General features: G+C 35.7%; 4 protein-coding genes and 1 pseudogene across 4 annotated transcripts; 1 reads left to right on the top strand and 4 right to left on the bottom strand.

The window, feature by feature from the left end:
• The first annotated feature begins 4,444 nt into the window (after window positions 1-4,444).
• Window positions 4,445-7,197, top strand: LOC18015249 (elongation factor Tu, mitochondrial). The gene is made up of 12 exons (XM_006396456.2): window positions 4,445-4,711; window positions 4,893-4,968; window positions 5,068-5,160; window positions 5,237-5,311; window positions 5,417-5,521; window positions 5,604-5,694; window positions 5,782-5,987; window positions 6,083-6,166; window positions 6,272-6,337; window positions 6,419-6,481; window positions 6,593-6,833; window positions 6,923-7,197. Exons 1-12 carry the CDS (start codon window positions 4,524-4,526, stop codon window positions 6,991-6,993), a joined length of 1,359 nt encoding a protein of 452 aa, XP_006396519.1. The 5' UTR covers window positions 4,445-4,523; the 3' UTR covers window positions 6,994-7,197.
• Window positions 7,198-7,988: 791 nt separating this feature from the next.
• On the bottom strand, window positions 7,989-10,268 carry LOC18015248. Its single transcript, XM_006396454.2, has 5 exons — window positions 9,939-10,268; window positions 9,469-9,646; window positions 8,951-9,368; window positions 8,799-8,864; window positions 7,989-8,699 (listed from the first exon to the last, which is right to left on the bottom strand). Exons 1-5 carry the CDS (start codon window positions 10,026-10,028, stop codon window positions 8,186-8,188), a joined length of 1,266 nt encoding a protein of 421 aa, XP_006396517.1. The 5' UTR covers window positions 10,029-10,268; the 3' UTR covers window positions 7,989-8,185.
• A 321-nt stretch (window positions 10,269-10,589) lies between these two features.
• Window positions 10,590-14,944, bottom strand: LOC18015241 (CSC1-like protein At4g02900). Its single transcript, XM_006396453.2, has 12 exons — window positions 14,650-14,944; window positions 14,147-14,484; window positions 13,871-14,020; window positions 13,485-13,620; window positions 13,045-13,146; window positions 12,824-12,943; window positions 12,608-12,688; window positions 12,175-12,515; window positions 11,794-12,039; window positions 11,397-11,721; window positions 11,079-11,312; window positions 10,590-10,984 (listed from the first exon to the last, which is right to left on the bottom strand). Exons 2-12 carry the CDS (start codon window positions 14,458-14,460, stop codon window positions 10,724-10,726), a joined length of 2,310 nt encoding a protein of 769 aa, XP_006396516.2. The 5' UTR covers window positions 14,461-14,484; window positions 14,650-14,944; the 3' UTR covers window positions 10,590-10,723.
• A 1,116-nt stretch (window positions 14,945-16,060) lies between these two features.
• On the bottom strand, window positions 16,061-16,992 carry LOC18015240 (annotated as a pseudogene).
• A 1,997-nt stretch (window positions 16,993-18,989) lies between these two features.
• On the bottom strand, window positions 18,990-22,727 carry LOC18015239 (ELKS/Rab6-interacting/CAST family member 1). Its single transcript, XM_024154385.1, is given in 10 exon segments — window positions 18,990-19,529; window positions 19,794-19,840; window positions 19,934-20,113; window positions 20,256-20,348; window positions 20,437-20,552; window positions 20,555-20,630; window positions 20,725-21,368; window positions 21,532-21,694; window positions 21,946-22,013; window positions 22,561-22,727. Coding segments are annotated over 9 exon segments (1,659 nt in total). The 5' UTR covers window positions 21,994-22,013; window positions 22,561-22,727; the 3' UTR covers window positions 18,990-19,237.
• Between the last annotated feature and the right edge of the window lie 108 nt (window positions 22,728-22,835).

The raw sequence follows: 22,835 nt of genomic DNA, 5'->3' as shown, positions 1-22,835 counted from the left end.
AAAGCATATTCAACCCAAAATCTCATTTTAAGGGTGACAAAATCTCAAAATAAAGATTTGCGGGTGTTTTGCTCTAATGGTAAAATTTCAAATACACCCTTAAAAAAACTTAAAAATTGTATTATAATCCTTAATATAAATAATAATTGATAACAATGATAAATTTTTTCATGAAATACTAATAAGTAAAAATTTAGTGTGCCTTTAAAATTGTGTTTAAGTTTTTCAATGTAATATTATTTTTATGTGAAATTAATTTAAGTATTGTATAATATTTTCTATATTAATAATTTTATTTCATTTTTAGTCAACTTATATGATATAATCAGATTTATAATTATATAATTGAACTATTTAATAATATGTACTAAAATGAAGTAGAAAAAGTTTATAAAACCATTTCTAAGAAGTACAAATTTACAAGAACTAAAAAAAGAAGTAAAAAATGTTTTGAAGTTTTGAATAGTGAAATTTTAAATTTGAGGCGTCAGTATTCAAAACCTTAAAATTTGAGGATTTGATGGTTAGTTGGAAATGAATAAACCTCTAAATTTGAGGATTTGAAGTTAGGGTTGGAGATGCTCTTATGATATAACTATGAAAATAAATTGTGAGCTATGCTCGAATGACTTTATCAATCACATTGTTATACAGAATCCTGGTTTAAATTCATAATATAAAAGTTCTGTAATTTCAAACAATAAATTTTGTGAGTTTTAATTGCATTTATAAACATTCTTTCAGGAGTGTGCAATTCTGTTGTATTATCAAATCAAACCTCTGGATTCTGAATTTGGTGTCTAGCTAGATGTATCCTTGAGATGTAAAAAGCTTTCATGCTTTGTTGTTGATATAGCAGTGGAAGAATCGTGATCTTCAAAACTTTCATGCAAAAAGGCTTCATCATCGCTAATGGCATCTTGGAGTCACTCTTGGCTGAATACAAAATGTTTATGTATTGTCATGAAATAATTGGATTGATATAGACTGTTAAGAAATAAAGTTAGATCGTCCACGGCAACGCATGTGATTATATGAACTACTAGCATGCAACGTGGATTAATGCGAACCGTTGCTTTCGAAAGCATAAGATAGACATGAATTACAAAGAAATCGTGTAAACACTAACAAATGCATTAATACTTCTATGTGACATTTTTGAGATGGTTTTGACAAAGATATTCAGTACAACTTCTTCCGACATAATGTCTATATTAAGAAAAGCAAAACGCAACTTAATTGATGTCCAAAACATAAAACGCAACTATATTACTTTTGGAGCTCTATCATATCTATAGATGTAGCCAACTTGTACACTCTATAATGATTCAATAAAAATCACGGAGTTTTTTTTTTGTATCAAGGGTTAAAATCAGGGACTTTTAGTTTTTGAAAATTAACATTTTAGACAGCGATACGTCTACGACCATTAGACCATGTTCAATGGTAGCAACTCTAAAAGGATACTTAAATATTATTTAATTATTAATTTGAAATCATCTTTATTTTTTAGCATGTGTCCGGTAAGCATCGTTGCTTAAAACGTTTGTTTAAGCGTCGATGCTTAGGTTACTGTACTTTTAAGATTTAGTTTTTTTTTTAAAATTGCCTAAGCACTTCTCTTAAACACCTGCGTTGAACATGTTCTAAAAATTTTCAAAAAAAACCAATATAACCAGGTCTGATCCATCATTTTTCGATATTCTTCTATTATTAATTGAGAAGTACACTTTTAAATTAACATTTGTCTCATGTGTTATTAACAAGTTTATCATGCTGATGTGTCATCTCCACAAAATTTTTTAAGTTTGTCATGCTGAGTTGTCACTTCCACAAAACTTTTCAAAAGTTTTTTTGTAAAAAAACTCATGTTACTATAATAATTACCTCAATGCAACTCATATTAATTTGGTTAGAGAATCAAATATATCTTATTAATCTAATTATTAAAAAAAATTGTTCAAAAAAAATATTTTTTTCTTAATTAGACACATAAAAATTAGTAAATAACTTTAAAATATATTTATTAACCAATCAAATAAAATATAAATTTAATTATATCATTTTAATTATTTTCTTATATTCAATTATATAATATAATTTATTATATTTCTTTTATTCTCTTTATTTATTTTTCTTTTCTAAATTAATTATTACATCAAACATATAATAAATTTATATTTATATGCATATACGATAATTTGAATTTAATAAACAAAACAAATCACTAAAATTTTTATTTGATAAGATATATCAATTTTTCGTTAAACTATTAACCATATAATTACATTCATATTAAAGAAACAAGATAAAATAATTAATAAAATCTTATAATCATACTATGTATTTGTAATTGCAATACTAATACCAAAGCATATTATTACTCATCATAATACTATTAAAATACATATAAAATCAATTCAATTATTTATATTTTAAATAAATTAAATCATGTTTAGTAAACTATTTTATAAATACTTCATGTGGCGCATGACACAAAAACTATTTTTTTATAATTGAAAAATATTCAACTAAAACTATGCATTCAATATTTCTATCGATTATTTTCTAATTTTTACACTGTTGGAAAACTTATTGTAGTTTAACCATTTAAAAAAAATCAAAACAAATAAAAAAAAGCTATTTTTTTTGCAAAAATATCAATTACAATTTTTCAAATATAATGCAGATTGAATTTGGTTGTTACCTAATATAGTTATCAAACATATTTTGCTTTTATTTCTTTTTATTACTGATCATTTAAAAATCTCTTCCATAACATTTTACTCATCATTTTTTTAAAGAGTAACATTTTTGACATAATTATAATATTTGTTTTCCATAACTTATTTTTTTTTTCAACTCAATCTATGATTTAAAACTTTTGAAAAATATTTGAAAATAATGGTGAATATTATAAGACTTTGAAAAAAATTACCAAATTGTTGTTGGTCTAACAATCGAGAGTGTTGTAATTGACTCCAAAGTTAGTTATTTGTTTCATTTAGTTTTATTATTCCTATTATTTTTTTTGTTAAAATTATTATTATTCCTATTATTCATACGTAAGTTTTTTTTCATACTGTTAGAATTAATTTAATTATTATAATAGTAAAATGCACTATATTTAACATTATATATTACAATTTTATCTTTATATTGTTATCAAAATAGTTTTATTTCTATATAACAATTAGTTTACATCAATATAATATATTTGTTTCAAAATTTTAAGATTTTATTGTTTATGTTTTTCAAACTTAGATATTATAAAAAAAATTATAGATATCTCACTTCGTGCCTTGTGCGGATTACTACCTAGTATTATGTAATATGTTACACATCTAGTTAAAAAATTTGTGAAAAAAACTCCCAAGAACATTAAGCCATTTCATAATGATTTTTGGTTTTTGTTTTTAGTTTTTGATTTTTATATATACTTTTTAACTATAATATGGTCTGGTAAAATATTCATATTACCTAGATTTCTTTATATATAGATGATATAGATGAGTCAAATTTTCGTTACTCTAAAAAAATATGGATGTGGCTTCTAATCTATCAAGTCGATTGGCTAGTTATTTTCTTTTTTTGTTAAACATCAGTCGATTGACTAGATAAAAATTTTCTAAAAGGTGTTACAAAAAAAAAACCAAAATTTCTTGTATTTTTTTCCATATTTGATGATTTTTTTTTACATCGTTTTCTCTCGACTCAATTTTTGATTAAACAACAATTTGTTATATATGTACGAGATAATAAATCAACACTAAAACAACCTTAGTAGATTTTGATGTGTTAGAATTAAAAATTAGAATGGAGGGAACTAAAGTAGCCAAAACATTAATTTAAAGAGGAAAAAGAAACTCGAAGCCCTACATCTTAAACTATGTTAAAGACGATGAGTGAAGTGTAGGTTTTAGAGTCGATCAAAAATGCAACCTTAATCATAATCTTTAGGTGTTTGCCATCGTTTTCGGTAAATATTTACTCCGTACAAGAAGCCCTACTCCTTATCCACAAAATCAAGTGAAGCCGTCCAAAAGTACAGAAAAACATTGAGAATAAGGGACAACAAATCGAGTCGCAACAGGTAGTACTTTTCAGATTTGGTCCAGTTTTGTTTCTTGTATTCAAGAGAGCATTTGTGCTTTTTTCTTTGTTCTGAAAGATGTGTAAATCTCAGATGTTCTTACATTTTCTGCAATCTCTCTATCATTATCTTTAAACATCCATGCCCAACAAGACTCAATCATCATAATCTCTTGCTTCTTCTATTCATAAAGTTTGGGTTACACTCTCACATGAATAATCCTCGAACTCAAGTAATGGGATTATTAGCCCAAGGGACGGCCCAATAAAAGTAAAATGAGCTTATCCGGGTCGGGTCGGGTCGGGTCGGATCGATATCTCAAGAGAAACCCTCAGGCGACTAAAACCCCATCTCACTTCGTTTCCTTTAGTAAAGATCGATCCGTCTCTCTCCTCTGTGGCTCGAGCCATCTCTCCTTGTACAAGTCAAAATGGCGTCCGTTGCTCTCCGAAACCCTAGCTCTAAGCGTCTTCTTCCATTCTCTTCCCAGATCTACTCGCGTTGCGGTGGTTCTACTCCGTCGTCTCACTCGATCGCTCCGTCAGTCGTAAGAGATGATTTGTCTTCTTCAGGTTTCGGAACCTCCTGGTGGAGATCGATGGCCACTTTTAATCGAACGTGAGTTTCCAATTTTTGGTCCTTGGACTTTTATTTTGTTTTGCTCTAAAAACATTAAATTTGGTTGGAGCTTGCGCTAATGTGAGTGATTTTCTGCTTGTCGATTGCTGAATGAGTGGATTTGGTAGAGAAATGAGTTTCATTTGTCTCTCTTAACCTATGTTTATTGCTCTTGTGGCAGAAAACCTCATGTAAATGTTGGAACAATTGGTCATGTTGATCATGGGAAGACCACTTTAACTGCTGCAATCACAAAGGTTACATTTTTTTTTTGCTTTTTGTGGTATCTTTGGTACATGAAACTTCCTAATTATCGTCAAAGTATCTATGAAATGAAATAATTGCGAATCTTATAGGTTCTTGCTGAGGAGGGAAACGCTAAAGCTATTGCCTTTGATGAAATTGATAAAGCTCCTGAGGAGAAGAAGAGAGGAATTACTATTGCGACGGTCCGTATTATCTATCTTCTTGTCTCATTTTTGTCATTTCTAGTATTTTTTTACCTATTGTTACTTGGTTGTGTAGGCTCATGTGGAGTATGAAACTGCAAAGCGTCACTATGCTCATGTGGATTGCCCTGGGCACGCTGATTATGTTAAAGTAAGAATGCATCACAATCTTGTATATGTGAATTGTTTAGTGGGATTTTCTTTGAAATACTTTGATGAACACTTGAGCCTAAATGCTTCAGTTGCTAACTTTCAGAATATGATTACTGGAGCTGCACAAATGGATGGTGGAATTCTTGTGGTTTCAGGGCCAGATGGACCCATGCCCCAGACGAAGGAACATATTCTACTTGCCCGCCAGGTTCGCATCATTACAACCTGAACACTTGAAGCTACTCAAAACGAGGTATATATTGTAAGCTACAACTTTAAATATTCCACAGGTTGGCGTGCCATCACTTGTGTGCTTCCTGAACAAAGTTGATGTGGTTGATGATCCAGAGTTGTTGGAGCTTGTTGAGATGGAACTACGTGGTTTGTTGATTTTTTATTTCACATAATTTATTTCTTTCCAGCATATGAAGTACAAGCTTTCTGACATCTACTCTTGTCTCCGTCCAGAACTTCTCAGCTTCTACAAGTTTCCTGGGGATGACATTCCCATCATCCGAGGATCTGCTCTGTCTGCATTGCAGGGCACAAATGATGAAATTGGAAGGCAGGCTATTTTAAAGTTAATGGATGCTGTTGATGAATACATACCTGACCCTGTTCGTGTGCTTGACAAGGCATTCTTGATGCCAATTGAAGATGTTTTCTCGATTCAAGTATACTTATCTATATCCCTCGTTGATTTTTCCATTCACTCGTTTCTTTTCATTTATTTGAACAATCAGTTCTGATAGTTTTATTTTTCTTAAAGGGACGTGGAACTGTTGCAACTGGTCGTATTGAACAAGGAACTATTAAAGTGGGTGAAGAAGTTGAGATATTGGGTTTAAAAGACGTGAGTTTGCTTGGATATTGCGTTTATTCAGCCAAAGTGGTGATTACTCAAGGCTATTACGATTAAGCATTTTCTTTAAGCATAACTGTGAGATATGATTTTCAGGGACCTCCAATCAAATCAACAGTAACTGGGGTCGAGATGTTCAAGAAGATTTTGGATAATGGACAGGTAAAGGCAATACGGAGAGATCACAAAGACATGTTGTAGGCATGTATGATACTGATGAAACCTTGGCTTCCATTATGTTAGGCTGGTGATAATGTTGGACTTCTTCTGCGTGGGCTAAAGAGAGAAGACATTCAGCGTGGAATGGTAAGCTTAAGCATCCTTATTATGATTGCTGGATGACCGAATAAGAAGACCAAAATAGCAAAACCAACGTTACTGATGCTGTTTTTTTCTTTCTCTGTGGTTGCTTATTAGGTGATTGCTAAGCCTGGTTCATGCAAGACATACAAGAAGTTTGAAGCGGAGATCTACGTGCTCACAAAGGACGAAGGTGGACGTCACACTGCATTTTTCTCAAACTACAGGCCTCAGTTTTATTTGAGGACTGCAGATATCACTGGAAAAGTAGAATTACCAGAAAACGTGAAGATGGTTATGCCTGGTGACAACGTCACTGCAGTTTTCGAGCTAATCATGCCTGTCCCACTCGAACCAGGTCAATAATCTTACAGTTACACTACTTTTCTCTGCCTTCAAAAATTTCGATTTCTTGATTTTCTAACTTTTTTGCTCTTGTGAAAACAGGTCAAAGATTTGCCTTGAGGGAAGGAGGTAGAACAGTTGGAGCTGGTGTTGTATCAAAAGTGATGACTTGAGAGTTGTCAAAAGGCACATCCTTAGGTTTTCTCTAGGAACCCATCAATGATGTGATTTTTTTCTTTGTTTCGTTGCTTTGAGATTTCGAGTATATCAAATAACAGAGAGAGAACTCTTACGACTGAATATGATAAAGCCTATAAAACAAAGAGCTACTATCATTTCTTCATTATAGATTGAGATCTTCTTCGAACTTAACCTTATTTAAGTTTCCAACGAGAAAGATTTGCTGCTTTGTACGTGGTGAAACTTAAGAAAAAAATCCACTTTCAATATTGATTTTGAAATCTTCCAAGAAAATATACTTGTTTCACTCTACCCGTATTTTTCACTACTGAGTCATATTCCATTATCATATCAGACAAGTAAAAATAACAGAGTTCAATAAGAGTCTAAAACAGTAAGCAATACAGAGGAGAACAAGAAAGGATATAACGTGTATTTCTGGATTACAAGAAACATGTAGTTAGTAGTCGCGAATTTCTTCCAAAGGTCACAAAAAGAGGAAATCGTTTTCCTTAAAAATAAGCCAACATATCGATTTTTTTTTTTTTTTTTTTTTAAATATTGATTGTAGAGTAGAATCTCCGTTTTTGCTTGACCTTTTCCAATCCCTGCACCAAAACTTGCACTCTTGTTCATTGTTGCTCGTGGAATTTTGAAGTTGTATCCATCGATTTATAAGCGGGTTCTGATCCATTTCCAGACTTAGAGACCAAATTTGAAAAAGCTTGCACAGCTTCTCAACGATTTACCATGTATATGAACATAGTCTCTGTAACCATTGAAAGTCTAGAGGATAAGTTAATAATTGTATAGAGGCTACAAAGCAACTAGTATCTGAACTCTCCACGGCTTTTATTTCCAACTGTTTTCCCCTGACAAGGCAGCCTGGAGAAGTTTACTTACACGCAAGTTCTTGTGATACTGATAAAACCTTGTTATGTTTAGCCTAGTGATATAATGTTGGATTTCTGTTGCATGGGCTAAAGAGAGCAACAGCTTATGGTTACTGGATCATCAAAACTCTTCATCAAAACTGTTGACCTCAGGTACTACAACACAAACGCTTATCATCATCCTCACATTTACAAACTTAGTACTGAACAACTTTTAGTCATTTACAAACGACATTTCCAAGCTTTCCATGGAGTAGTAAATCAAAGATTTTAACCTTTCACCGCGAGTTTCTCAACATGCAAACCTAAGCGCAAACACCGCGATTACCGTGGCAGCTCTGAAGTAAACCTCCTTGATGCTTCTCTCCACATTGTTTATGATTTCTTGGTTCTTCAAATTTGAACAAGGCTTGTTTGCTTTCTTATTGACTTGAACAATCACCTCCCTGAGTCTATTCACAGCCCAAGACAGTATTACCAAACTCAAACCAAGTCCTGTGTCGAAGAACTTGTTTGCGCAAAAGGGTACACGTCTTGAAGCAAGGCTACAGACCACAGAGAAGAGCACAGCGATTCCAGTTCCAGCGGCGCTGATAGAAAACTGAGTAAGGAGCTCTGAAAGCTCTCCGCATGATCTCTGTAAAGAGAGTATTGTTGCTTGTTTGTGTTGAGGATCATTGCCTATCATCAAAGACAGAAGACTCTCGTAAGCGTGGAGATGGTTTCTTTTGTAGAGGTCACTCTCTTTAGCTTTTCGCTTCGTGTTTTGTTTCCTTGGTGAAGGCTTGAGCCTGGTTTTCTCAGGACTTGTTTCAATCAAAAACAGAATTCAAATATGAGAAAACTAACAACGCAAAAGCAAATAGTTATCGAAGCAAAAAAATATAAAAGAGAGAGTAGATTACCTCTTCAAAGGTGCTAGCACTGTGACTGCTTTCAGCTCAGCCGGTTCTAATACTTCAGTTTCAAACCTGCATAAATGAAATAGCAAAAACCTTTAGCATCCGAGAAACGAAACGCACACAAAGGAAAGTGAAGGCTGTGTAAGGAATCATACCACTGAAACTGCGGCACAAGCGGTGAGAGCTGTCTCCTTATTGTTGAATTCCTTGACAAATTGAACTCAGAAGCAATAGAAAGTATATCATTCAGCTCATGATTGCTACTTGAGGAAAACAGAACGTGGCCATTCGATTGCACAGAGAACTCTGGATTATCCACCATATCTCTAACGAGATCCAAAACCGGTTTTCCTAATTCTTGATTTAAGTACAGAACAGAGGAAGCACCATACGGTAGCAGCTGAGAACTTGATTTCATAGCCTCTAGCTCCATCAATTCAGATAACAGAGACATATCGAATCCTCTTTCCTTGAACTCCTCCGACCGAGACAGAAGAAACTCCATCACTTTCTCTTGTCTTGCATACTTCTCAGCGATTCCAAAGCTCAAAACCAGAGATTCTGGTGCCTTCTCTGTATCAACCATAAAAAGCAAGTTCATGTAAAATGGGGAAATCAATGACCGAAAAAAGTCCATTAACCAATATGAGAATTCATAAGCAATAGAGCTTACCATGAACATCCATGAGCAGAGGTTTCATCATGGCTGAGTCAATCTCCACGAATTGGTTAGGTTTGCTGAATGAACCAACCGGTTTCCATGGTTCCAAGTTTTGTGGATTCAGATTAAACGAGCTCGCAGGTATGATCTCCTGCCTCGTTGCAGGATTCACCAGATAAGACCGGCTATTCTGCATCATTCGTTTGACAATAAAAGAATCAAACAAAAGCCATTCGATTCCAACAAAGATGCAGACGTGAAACGCGAATCAAATATGATAATTTTACACGAACCCAGCTAAAATGAAGCACTCAAACTGTCAAATCCAACAAGATGAAGACGAAAGACATCAATTTTACACGAACCCAGATAGCTGAAGCAATCAATTTATCAAAATCCAATATGAAACTCAAAAGCGAGATGGGTCTATAGATGATCGTGAAAAAAATGGAGATTTCAATGATGAGAAGTAAATTAGTTACCTTGATGATTTCGGTGTTACTGAGCTCTTGAGGAAGACCAAGTCCAGGGATTTGATAGCCATGAGAAGTCATGAAGCAAAGCTTGATCATTTTGTTGTTGTTGAAGAGAGACCAAATTTCAATCCGGTCGAAGAAAAACTCGGTTCCTCTCTTTTCTTCTTCGTCAAAAATCCATGGGGGAAAGAAATAAGCAAAACTTATCGCTACGACTCACCTACGCCGCAGAAACGAGATTTAAGAATCTTCTCGATTTTGGCTGTGAGAGAAGAAGACAGTCGAATTTTGAAGATTTTTTTGAGGCCTAGATTTGTTCAACTAACCATAAAACGATACCCGTGTGAAATTATGTCGACCAAATAAACAAAACTATATCCTATTTCCTTAAATATATTTAGATTTTAACATCATTTATAAAAAAACTAATAAATGCATCATTTTTGTATTTTTCAGCTAGTTGACGAAAAATTTGATGAATTTGTCTAAGTTTTCTTAAAAATACGGTAATACTTTTTCGTTGAGTAGCTCGAAATCTTTTTTTGCACCCTTTTAAAGTTTGCTACATCGTTAGAAAAAACGGGTGATTTAATTGTGGGCAAAGTTAGAATCTTTGAGAAAGCTAACTAATACACACAGTTTAATAAATGTATGGAACAACAATTACATATCAAAAGGATCCAACTTTTTCCCCAATAACATCTACAACAACGAAGTAACTATCTTTTCTAACATTATCAATCAAAATTCCTGAACGGTTACAGTAACAACAAGAAACGAAACAGAGCGCTTTACATTAACCTGGGAGAGCCAGTGTGCTTGTTGGCTACAGGAGTAGCTGTAGCAGAGCTAGCTTCTGAGTTGTATCGGCTCGTAGCTTGAGAAGTCCTCTTGGTAGGTACAAGAGGATTGCTTTCTTCCTCATCGACTACTCGTGGTCGGTCAATGTCTTTGCCTTTGAAAACCGGATGCACGTAAGCATCCCTCAGGTATTCCTTGAGGTTTAGATTCGGTTCAGTCGCTTTTTCTAGTGTATCCTTCACCATTGCTTCCTGTTTAATGTAGCCAGCCCCAAAAATCAGTTTAGACAGTGATATTATAAGTATATTTGACAGATAGGGTGCAAGAGCTTTGACTCATCATCACCTGTAAGGGGAATCTTGAAAAGGCCGATTCAAACCGTCCTGCGCAGTATCTGTTAAACCAGATGGTCAAGATGGGCTGAGGCAGAAGCAGAGCTGTTGCTTTTGCAAGTTTCTTTGTGCTGAGCAAACCCATCATCAGAAGCTGTGATATTATTAGACATATGATCAATCTTCTATGCACGTCTGGCCAGTATCTAGCACCACTCTCATATTTCTGATCGTAGACATTTATAACCTTGCAAATAGTAGAGAAGACAGGATGAAGAAATTGAACATACTGCATGCAAACTTAAGAGGTACTATGATATCTTTAAGGTACCTGATGCCGGAAAACAACATAGGAAAAAGCAAAGAAGACGATAATGAATGGAAGAAGAATGGGCGCAACAGCAGCGTATACAAGACCCAGCAAGAAGTAGAACTGAATCCGAGGTTCAGATGTTGCAAAGTCCAGATGACCTGGATCCATTGCTTGCTGCCTGTCTTGTTCAGTCTTAACCAAAAAAGTGTTTTTCAGATGAAATATGACTAATGGAACCAGTCTGAGAATCTCGGCTGCAATGCCAGCCCAACCATCGACCATGATATAAGTGATGAAAAATGTGGCTTTCATTGGGATTGAAACACCAACTGTTTTCGGGATCCTAAGTAAAGAGAGAGAAAAGAGTTGAGATCAATCTTTTATGCGTTACCGGGTTAAAAAGATTTAAGCTTACTCCGTTGGTGGTTGCTCGAGGAAAGATTTAAGCTGCTGAAACGCTGTCCCGGTAATGATGCTTCCAAGAAAGACATTGACGATAATGAACCAGAAATACTTTTCCGCTGATCTTCTATCTAAATAAGAAAGTGATGTATATCCTTCAATTTGGGACATAGTCATCAGAATAGTTGGAAGTATGATTAGAAAAATCTTCAAGGCTATTCCCGGAAGAAATCCTTGGATTACAGACTTTACAGTCTTCCTGCATATGAACAAAAAGTGAATAGAATACATCAAAAATTACTAAGCAGTGGGATAAATGAAAGCATGAACGATCAAGTTCCAAGGCAACGATCAAGAACAAACTTCTGTTTACTATCGAGAAATGGGGATTTACATGTCAATTAGGGGCTTCAAGAAAGGGAGAACTTTTTGTATCCCTTCAAGGTTGGCAAGAGACTGAACGAATGCTATAGGAATCATGAAGCAGAAAATAAGAAAGAACAGTGCAACTGTTGTGATCAATCTTCTTATTGAGAGTTCAACATATGGAATAGCAAGATTATCCCAGAAAACATCGCGCGGTTCAGGAGCCCATTCTGTCAACCATATTGTGGGGTTATGGCATTGCTGCGTCTGAGCACAAACAGCTGTTCCCCACCGTGATTTGAAGGAAACAAACGCTGCCGGAACAATAGCCTTTGGATCGTTCATGATCTTTTCTCTTTCTGCGGCCTCCTGTGTATGTAAACATTTACAAAGGCACCTGATAAGCTTATGATAAACATGAAAATGTTTAAAGAAGACGTTTTGTAAATGTGAGTACATACTTTCTCGGCTAGATCCTCTATCTTGGAAGTATAAAAGTCAATTGCATCGACTGTAGTTCCCCAGAAGCCTCCATAACCTGTCTATATAATAAATTAAATAACTACTGAAGAGATTTGAAATCATGATAAGCAAGAAATGAAAAGAGTCATTTTACTAAAACATTGCAGGTGAGCTCTGTGGTCAAAGGGTCAAAATAGGCTTGCAACAGAGAGTACCTTTGTTGTTGGCCTATTTGAAGGCTTTCTCTCGTACTTATTCTCGTAGTAAGTCAACCAATTTTGCACAGCTTTTCGCTGTGCGACTAATTTTGCAAGGTCATTTGCATTGTACACTACCTGAAAACATCAAATCAGAAACGTCAAATAGTTTCTTTGACCTCTGTGTCAAACAAGGAATTGCAAATGTTCATAAACTTCAGCCAGCTAAAGAAAGATACCTGATGACAAAGATAATGATCTGGATGATTTACACAAAAGAAGTGCTCAACATGCTCGTTAACTGATTCATCAGGATCTGGAGGAACATTTCTCACAAGTACCTGCAAAAGCATAAATGCCAATACGTCGAACAAAAGTTAGGAGTAGCAAAAAGCAGGTCACCGCTGCAAACTAATCAGAATATAAAGACTCGGAGTATTGAAATGCAATCCATGTGATATATCTATCTGGTACGAGGAATGCAAAATGCTGCTCTCAGCTTATATGATCACTAAGAACCATTTTTCCTCAAGCATACACAGAACAATCATTATCAAATAGTTTATGCTTGCAAGATCTTTATTCAAAGCTGTATTGAGGAGCGGTGAAATTGGCAAGGAAAATAGAAGAAAGTCTCCACATAGCAGTACAGATAACTCAAAAAGATAGAATAACACACCGTGAGTTGATCAGGACGACGAGTTTCAGATGCTAGATGTCTCAGTCTCATAGTAGCCACAGTCTTGTATTCCATATATAGTGTGTAACAAGTCCAGATTGTGAACACGTATGTCATAGTTAAATGTGCCCAAAACCTGGAACCAAGAAACTTCCAGCCGTCTTAGTTGATAAAATAGAAAGCTGCACATACCATCACACACTTTGTAAACAAGAAAGCACTATTGCTAATACGTCAAGGGAAATCAAAGTCTTTTGTTCTGAATATGTTAACGAAACTGTCCATGACTTGCAGATAAACAAGTCCACCAGATATAAGTGTGGCAAGGTAGTAGTAACATATGCCCTGAACTGAAAGAAAGCACAATTGGATTACGTCTGTAATACCTCGGCGAACCTGGTGGAACATTCGATATTGACAACTTGTCGACGTTACTGAATGTCAAGTCATCGATTTTATCTAGCGTTTCACCTGTCCAATTGACAGGAACCAAAACTCCAAAAGCAAGAAGTGTAATCGGGATGAACATTTTCAATCTGCATTGCAAGAGAAGAACAAAATTAGCCGGTCCATGCCACGACAATGCAGCTGAGAAACACAAACAAGCATATGTATATAAACTGAAACATGGTCTTGTGACTATGGTAATCAAAAGAACTTACCCAAGAAGGTAAATGCGGATATATACAGCAGAATCAAGCCCCGCGTGTTCGATGAGCTCAGGTTCAGGCATTTTGAGCGCTGCAGGCATCCAGTTCAGAAACTTGACATACGTTGTCCAGTCCAAGTTAACGAACCTGGTCATGATTCCTCTGGAACGCGTAGGGCTTCCACGTATCCCTTTGAGATACCATTTGGGGAAGTAAACTCTATCGTTAACTGGCTGAAGCCTCAACATAGCAAATGCAAAGAGGAAAGCAAATGCAGATAAGAGATTTATAGCTGCAGAGAGACCAATATCTTGTACAGAAGCCATCTCTTTCACCAGATGTTCCCAATGCTGTTGGAGAGATCACAATAAATAAATAAAGTTTAAGTCTTTCACAGAATGAATGCAAGATTTTATCTTAGGATTCATTTATTTGCAATTACATTCAGGTTTTTTTTGGAAATGTTTCTGGGAAACAAAATTGCAGGGGAAACAACGAGATAGTGTGTAAATTACCTGAGAGGGAGGTGGCGTTTAGGGTTTTTTTCTGGATTCAGACAGTTTCCCGAGAAAATCGAATATGAGGAAGGAAATTGGCGTTTGGTGGGGTAAAGACTGTCAGAAAGTGGATTACCGGGAAAAGAGGAGAGAAAATTGCGCTTAGGTTTGAAGATTTCTGTGAAACTCATCTCAAAATCAACCATCGGTCTCGAGGAAGAAGAAGATGATGTGGCGGAGAACAAAACAATACAACAATTCATATTCTCCTTCTCCAACGAAATTTCAATCTTTCTCCTCCGAATTCTCTGCTTCTCCCTCGATTTTTTTTTTAAATCCTGATTATTAGTTTTTTTTTTTCAAATGTTTGGTTTTCTTTTAAAGAGTTCTAATATATGCGTTCCACACACGATTTTAGCGCGATTTCTCATTGCTATTTTGTGTTTTTTTTTTTTTTTTGGTAATAAACGCAATCCTGTGATTTTGCCAAAAACATAATTTCATGATTTCCTCTCAAAAAACGCAATTCCGTTAATTTCCATCAAAAACACTATTCTGTAATTTTCAACCATAAACGCAATTCTGTGATCGAATCCAACAATTAAATAAACCAGATGAATATGAATTTTATGATAAAATTCTAACCGAGATGAAAATTCTTATTACAAACTGTTTTTATGAATTAAATCAAGGGAATGGTTAATAGATTAAAATGGATTTACATAGTTAAACCCATTTAACAAACCACTATCCATATAATGGTACCAATGTTGCAGTGCGTTTCAGAGCCAATGTCAAGTTCTGAAATCGACCATGATTAGCCATTCCTCTTCCTCGTTTCCTGTTTTTAGAGGTATTTTGACACTTGTTACATTGTGCTACTTAGAACCCTTAACACTGTCGTATATCCACATGTGTTTCCTTTTTGGCCTAATGCTGTTTATTTCTTTTGTGCAGAGGAGTATATTAGAAGTTTAAGTATCTGTAATATAGACAAGGGATGGAAAAGTTTGTCAGTTTTACAGTTTTGTAATATCTTATTATATCTGAAATATCTCCCTGTGGTTCTGGATCATCATCAACTTAATGTTTTGTCACTCTTTTTGGTGTTTGTTGCAGCTGAAAAATCTAAGTACGCAGCACGAAATCAGATCCAATCACTGCACTAAAACAAGTACTTGATCGAGAAGAAGCTAGCAACCGAAGCAGAATTGAGATCGATTGAGAAGAAGAAGATATAGAGAGGTTTTGAGGAATCCAAACATCAAATTGAATAAATATTTTTTTTAAAAAAGTTGAATAAATATATATTCACATACTTCAATTTAAAAAGAATAATTCCTTACTACATTAAAAAGGACCCTTCAGTTTACGTAACAAGAAAAACAAAGAAACGAAACAAGGGGAAAGAAAAAGGTAAGAAAAGAGACTAATTCTGACGACTACGTGCATAATTAGCAGACACGTAATTAGCTAATCTCAAAACCAAATCGAAAACGAAGGTAGCATGTGCTTGAGCAGTTGATCCGAATGCTGCGCCTAACCACCTTGTGAGACGGTCAGTAGATGACAACTCGGGAACGTTAGGTTTGGTGCAACCACGACTCGAAGCTTGAGCCCAGCCGCACAATGACCCGTCTTCGAGCTGATGAAGTAATGGACTCCTGGTTTGGTGAGCCTGACTAGATCGTGTCCTGTCTTGTGCACGGCTACTGGACTTGTCGGGTCGCAGGATTCGAACTCAAGATGACCGTTGATTTCCAAGACGTCGTTGGCTTCGTTGTTGTATTCGAAAAGAAGTCTGTCTCCAACATGAAACTGTTTCTCCTCGCTCCACGTGTGATAGAAGTCACTGTCGTAAACCTTCCATCCTTTGGAGCCACCGACCTTGTAGGTCTTTGCAAAAGGAAAGTTGTTGCTCTGTGGTGGTGGTGGAGGAATCGGACGTGACGGGTCTTGGACGACAAGAACGTCGAGTCTCTGTCCCGATTCGCAATGAGCATGATTTGAGGTGATGAAGTAGTGAAACCCTGGTTCCGTGAAGGTTACGACATCATGCCCTGTGTTGTAGACGGCTTTAGGAGAAAAAGAGTCGCAGAATTGGTATTCCAAAGCGCCTGAGACTTGAGTGACGTCGTTGAGGTTGCGATCGTATTCGAAGACGAGTGAGTCACCGACGTGAAACTCCTTACGCTCGGCCCAACTGTTGTAGACGTCGTCCTTGGCCGTCCATCCATCGGAGTCTCCTACTTTGTAGATCGTCGCCGAGCAGCTACCCAAGAGAAACGTGAAGGTTGTTATGACGAGCACAAAGCCAAAGAGCATGGTGTTGATCTTCTTCGTTGTTGTTGTTGTCGCCATATATGATTCGAAGGTATACACGAAGAAGAACAAAGAAGAAAGATGAAACAATCTGAGAAGCGAACAAGCTGAAGAAAGATGAAACAATCTGTGAGGCGAACAAGAAAGGTTTCGAGATAGAGAAAGAAAGAAGCTACCCTATCTCTCTATATATAGTGCTCTACGTTTCCGAGCCCTAATCTTTGTTCTATAAAGGAAGTTATGTACTTTCTTTCCTTTTTCTACATTTATTTCTTTTCAAATATATTTGTCTTTCCTTTTTGAATTTAGATAAATGCTTAACGATCAGCTTAATCTTTATTTGATTTTTTTATTTTGTTGTTTTTTATTATATTTATATTATCCATCTTTGCTTTTACTTAATATATATCATTAACATCTTTGTCTCTTTAATTATTTTGTCTCACTATTCGTATTTCTACATTTATTTCTTTTCAAATATATTTGTCTTTCCTTTTTGAATTTAGATAAATGCTTAACGATCAGCTTAATCTTTATTTGATTTTTTTATTTTGTTGTTTTTATTATATTTAATTATTTATATTATCCATCTTTGCTTTTACTTAATATCATTAACATCTTTGTCTCTTTAATTATTTTGTCTCACTATTCGTATTTATTTTTGTAACTCTCTTTTTAATTGATGGGGTTATTATTAAAATTTTTTTTTTAAATGTGTAAATTAGTTAGATTATACAGACTGCACGACAAAAAAAGTTAGATTATTCAGACTGCAATCAAGATGTATTTGTTTACTAAGACCATATTGCTGAATCCCTTAATGGGTTCATCAGAAATTAAAATTTTTTTTTTTTTAATTGCCGGAAGAATCCGGGTGTTTGTGGGGGTTTCAGTAGCGAACCCGAGAAGGAGTTCATCTGGGAATAATTTTTTTTATTTTTTAAATTAAACTTATTAAAAAAAATAAATTTAAACACACTATTAATTAAAAAAAAATACAATTTAGTACATAAAATTTTAAACACAGCTAAAAAGTGTTGTAACAACAAAATTTTTTCCCCAAAAAATTCGAAAACCCTAATTTCTTGAAACCCAAACGATTCGAAACGAAATCAACTGAAATATCAGTCCGGAAGCTTACTTTGACAATATGAACGGTTGCGCGATCCTCGGAAGAGCGATTCACGAGAAAATTTTCCGGTTTCGATGGATGGGTCAGAGAATCGCAAAAATCGCCTGGAAAAAGGAAAGAGGGAAAGGAAAAAAACTTAGGGAAGAAAATGAGATTTTTGGTCCTCCATTTTTTTCCCTTCTCGAAAATTACCCCAATCTTTCGATCACTCCCGACACGCCACGTCGACAAGAGGCGGGTTCATCAGGGTCGTCCGGATGAACCAATCCGTCGAATTTAGGCTTTAAATTTCTTTTTTTTAACCCATTAATTCCTATGAACTCGTACCCGCTTCCTTCGATGACACCGCGATGTACATGCTCTAAAATATTTGCTAGTGCATTGCTGCTTAAAATTCATTTGACAGGCAGTTACTACAGTTTTTTCAAGTTAGCTTTCACCAAATTTGGTATGGTTCTGTTTTCATCCAATCTAAGTATATATAGAACCAATATAATGAAAATTGGTCTGAATAATTTGCAGGTTAGATTAACAGATTAAGACAAATCTGACTCTTGGCTAATTTTGTTGTTGGACGATCTAACCGGTATTTGAGTATATGATTAGACATATACAGAAATCTGGTTATGAGTAAAACTTAAATTTGGTCCCTGGTCTACACAAATGTGAGTTTGGTTCTATTATGGGATTCTAAGCACAACTACGTACATTCCGCGAATTATTGGCTTCCTTGGGGAATTTTGGGTTTTTTTTTTTTTTTTTTTTTTTTTTTTTTTTTACTTGGTTATGGGCTGGCTACCAAAAACACCGTTTATTAATAAATTTGAAATGCCCTAGTTTCATGGTTAATTAGGACGAGACAAAATTTGCTAAAAGTCAGAGACCACAACTAAAGGTCGAAATATTTTTTTAGGATTTGTATGTCACTTCCATCCAGAGTTTAAAAAAAAAAAACATGAAGAGTACACTGTACATCGAGGAAAAGAAGAAAAGCTTGATAGATGTTAAAGTAATCGTAGATTCGCTCAAAGAACCAAAATTTGCTCTATAAAGTGTAGAGTGTAGAAGAAACGCAGAACCCAAAATCCCTTTCATATCTCTTTTATTCTAAATACCAAATTTATTTCTATAAAGAGATGTAATCTTCTGCACTTAAAGTTCTGTCTCTTTATCAAAGAAGTCCCAGCCATCTTCGAGGAGCTCCTTGCGTTCGTCTTTTTCCTCGCTAACCGAAGCTTTTGGGCTCTCTTTGTTACCTGAGGCTTCAGGTGTTTCATAAGATAGCTCAAGAGTCTTCTCAAGCAACAAGCTCTTCATTGATGATCTAGAAGAAGCCAGTTTACAACTAGTCTGGCTTGAGGAGATTGACTGGCTCAACGGCACTCGGTTGTCGAATTTCTCCTTCAAGAGTCGGATGTCTTGACAGATCACAGAGATTTCTCCTCTGTTCAAGGAAGAACCAAGAGAGAAAATACAAGTTAAGATCACTTAGCAGCAGACAAGATTCAACCTAAGATCCTGAGCATTTACTCTAACAGCAAATATATCAACAGATTATTCTATGCCTCATCTCTTAACTGCCAAGCGAATAAGATTGCTAAATATGATTTATGGGTCTGAATATTAATCAATATATAGCAATTTTCCATCAATGATGCTTCACAAGGCGATGAATGTTAAATTATTAGTGATGAGCAAGAGGACTTACTGTAAGGAATCAACAATCCGACCACGATCCATAAGGAACTCTCGCAGCTGCAGACACAGGGAAAGATATGTTAAAAAACTTGTGACTTCAGAATCATTCAGAATCATTCGTTAGTGGCAATCACAAGGCAGTGATGTTACCTTGGAATTTTCCTCTGCCTCCTGCTGTAGAAGCTTTGATTCTTGGACAACTTTCTCCATGATCGCTTCTTGTTCAGCAAATGCCTTCCGCGCAGAACCTTCTTTTTCTTGCTTTTCTTGCTCAGCGGCATTTTTCATCTCCAGCGCTGTCGCTAGTCTCATTTCAAGAACTCCACGCATCTAAAAGTAAAAAAAGAAACACAACCAGCTAAATCATACAGTGTGAAACAGTAGAAGTCAATAGCGTATTGTCAATCAAAGATTAATGGAACAAAAACAGAACTACTGAGCAAATAATCTAGAGGGTGTGACCTGCACGTACCTCATCAAGAACAGAAAGAGACTTGTCTCGTTCATCTGATAAGTTGAGCAAGCGATTTTCAAGCTCGTTTACTTCAGTGGTCAAAATTGACCTCTCCCGTGCTTGACGCGACGATCTGTGACATAAATCATGATTAAGTTCCACATTCAAATCTAGCACATTAGCCAACACGTATGAGCACATATCAGTAAAATAAGCTCACCATGTCATTTCCCTCCTTAGCATGTGCCAGAATCTTCTTCAGATCCTCAACCTTTTTAAGGGTATCGAAGCCTCCTCTAGTAGCTTCTTCCTTCATCTTTCTGCATCGTTCTCTTGAAGTTCAACTTCTCTCATCAGATTCAGGATCGACTCCATCACAGTGAACAAGGTTCTCTACATCAATATAAAACAAAAAGAAAAGAAAGATATTCAAATATCGTGAATGAAACACTGCTACACATATCCCAAAAAATACTAGTTACCACACCTTGTTACTTTTGGCATCTTCAATTATCTGCTCAAGGTGATCAATTTTGCATCCCTGCGTTGATCTGCTAACAATAGAGCTAAAAGCACTACTTTGATCTAGATCACCGTTTTCAACGGCCAAAGAACCCTTTGATGTCTCGTCCACGAGATTTGAGGCACTCAACTCTGCATCCCTGTTTTCACCAGCCAGTGAACCACTTGACGCCTCTTTCACATCATCTAAACTACCAGATCCAGATTGAGAACGACATGGTTTCTGTGTAATTGTCGAATTGTCTGCTACAGGATAAACCAGCTTATGCACAACATCTTCTGAAACAACGCCTGTGCTTGACTCAGCTTGATTACCTGTAAAGTGGAAATCAATACCTTCCCAACAATCGCTAGTCAATTTGGATCCCGCCTGAGTGAAGGCAGGGGGATCTGAGGAAACCACTCTAGACTCATTAGATCCGCTCAACCCGATAGTTGCTTTGCTCTGTATATCAAGATCACCATTTGGCATTACATTTGTCAACTGGTTCCTATTAGAAAGAAACTCAGTAACTGGGGCCCTTGTTTCATGGGCCAGAGGGATAGTTCCTGAAGATGAAGCACCCGTCTCTGAACCACTCAACCCACCGTTTTGAATATCACGTTCTACTGCATTTCCAACAGCCATTTCATCAACATATATCCTCATGCATGATAATTGAAAGAGAATGGTGATGATCTAGGTGCAACAAGTAACTGCAAGATTTAAATGTACCAAAGTCCGAGAAACAGAACAAAAGATTTAATAATATTCATATAAAAGAACAAGTACCATTGTTGTCTGGCACATTTCCCGGTGCCTTGTCCCCAGGTTGTGTAGAATCAGTCAAATCTGGGCAAAACTTAGGAATAACCTCTGAAATAACTATAGCTGCAGCTTCATCAGCATCCTTTGGGTGCTCAATAGCAACAGCTCTTAAAATCCTTGCATCAATCTGCAGCAAATTGTATTGTGTAATGTGGTCTTAATCAGATTGATAATAAGTTACTTCCAAAACACAAACCGAAAGGAAGAACATGATCCAGAATCTAGAAGTTAGTAAACATATGTGACGTGAGATAACTAGATGAATCATCGTATATTATATATACTAAACCTCAACAACAAAACATCCTCTGTTTATCATAGCTATAAACACGAACCACAAGTTAAATTATGTGAAAGGAGATAAAGATAAGAGCTTACCTGTGGAAACAGCTCTGTGAGAGATCGATAAACGGTTTTGGAACCCATCAGCGAATTATGGAGAAAATCTGCAAGAAAGCAAAAAAAAACGTCAGGAATACCAAAAGTCAATTTCTTCTCTGAAAAGCGTCATATAACCAGTAAAATCATAGGACCGGTGCAAAACCCTAAAAAAGCTGCTTGTAGAAACCCAAATTTAAATAGCCGCATCAAACAATGAAACACGCGTGAGGCATAAACTTTATGCGTTTCGAGTTTACAACGAACACTAAACCCTAATAAACATAAGAGAGAGAGGCGAGGGCAATCAAAAGGAAGCAAGCAACTTAAAATACGAATCAGTATATATTCCGATCATTCTGGATATCAGCGAAGAAAGCAACGAGCTGATGATCATAATAGATAAATCTACTCGTAAGAATCGAGATAATTACGCAAAATTCAAAATATTCGAGAAGAGAAGAGGGCGTCGAAAGATATCATCAACATAGACAGAGAGAAAGGGAAAAAAAAAAATATGTTTTTGAACAAAAGGAGGATCAATTCTATTCTTCCTCTAATTTCTCGGGTGATTTCTCAAAAGAAGCAAAGAAGAATGAGATCACACACACGGACCTTCCCAGATTTTCCGTTGGAGGTGATTTTGACAGAGCAAAGGGAGCGGAAAAGGCGCAAATTCGGATGAGATTTTGAGAATTGTGTGAGAGAGACTAATATAATAATTGTTTCTTGACGAAGGAAATTGAGAAGTAGACCAATTCTAAGAGGAAACTCACGCAGCTAAGGAACAAAACGAGGATACTTTTCCTTCATTAAGTAATTGAGCTTAGACCGACGTGGGTTTTTGGCGGGGGCCCAGCTTCAAACGGGCTTCGGCCCAATTTAATAAT

The sequence above is a fragment of the Eutrema salsugineum genome, unplaced genomic scaffold (assembly GCF_000478725.1).
Source record: "Eutrema salsugineum unplaced genomic scaffold, Eutsalg1_0 scaffold_3, whole genome shotgun sequence".
In the NCBI taxonomy this organism is placed as follows: Eukaryota; Viridiplantae; Streptophyta; class Magnoliopsida; order Brassicales; family Brassicaceae; genus Eutrema; species Eutrema salsugineum.
This window is presented reverse-complemented; position numbering and strand designations above follow the sequence as displayed.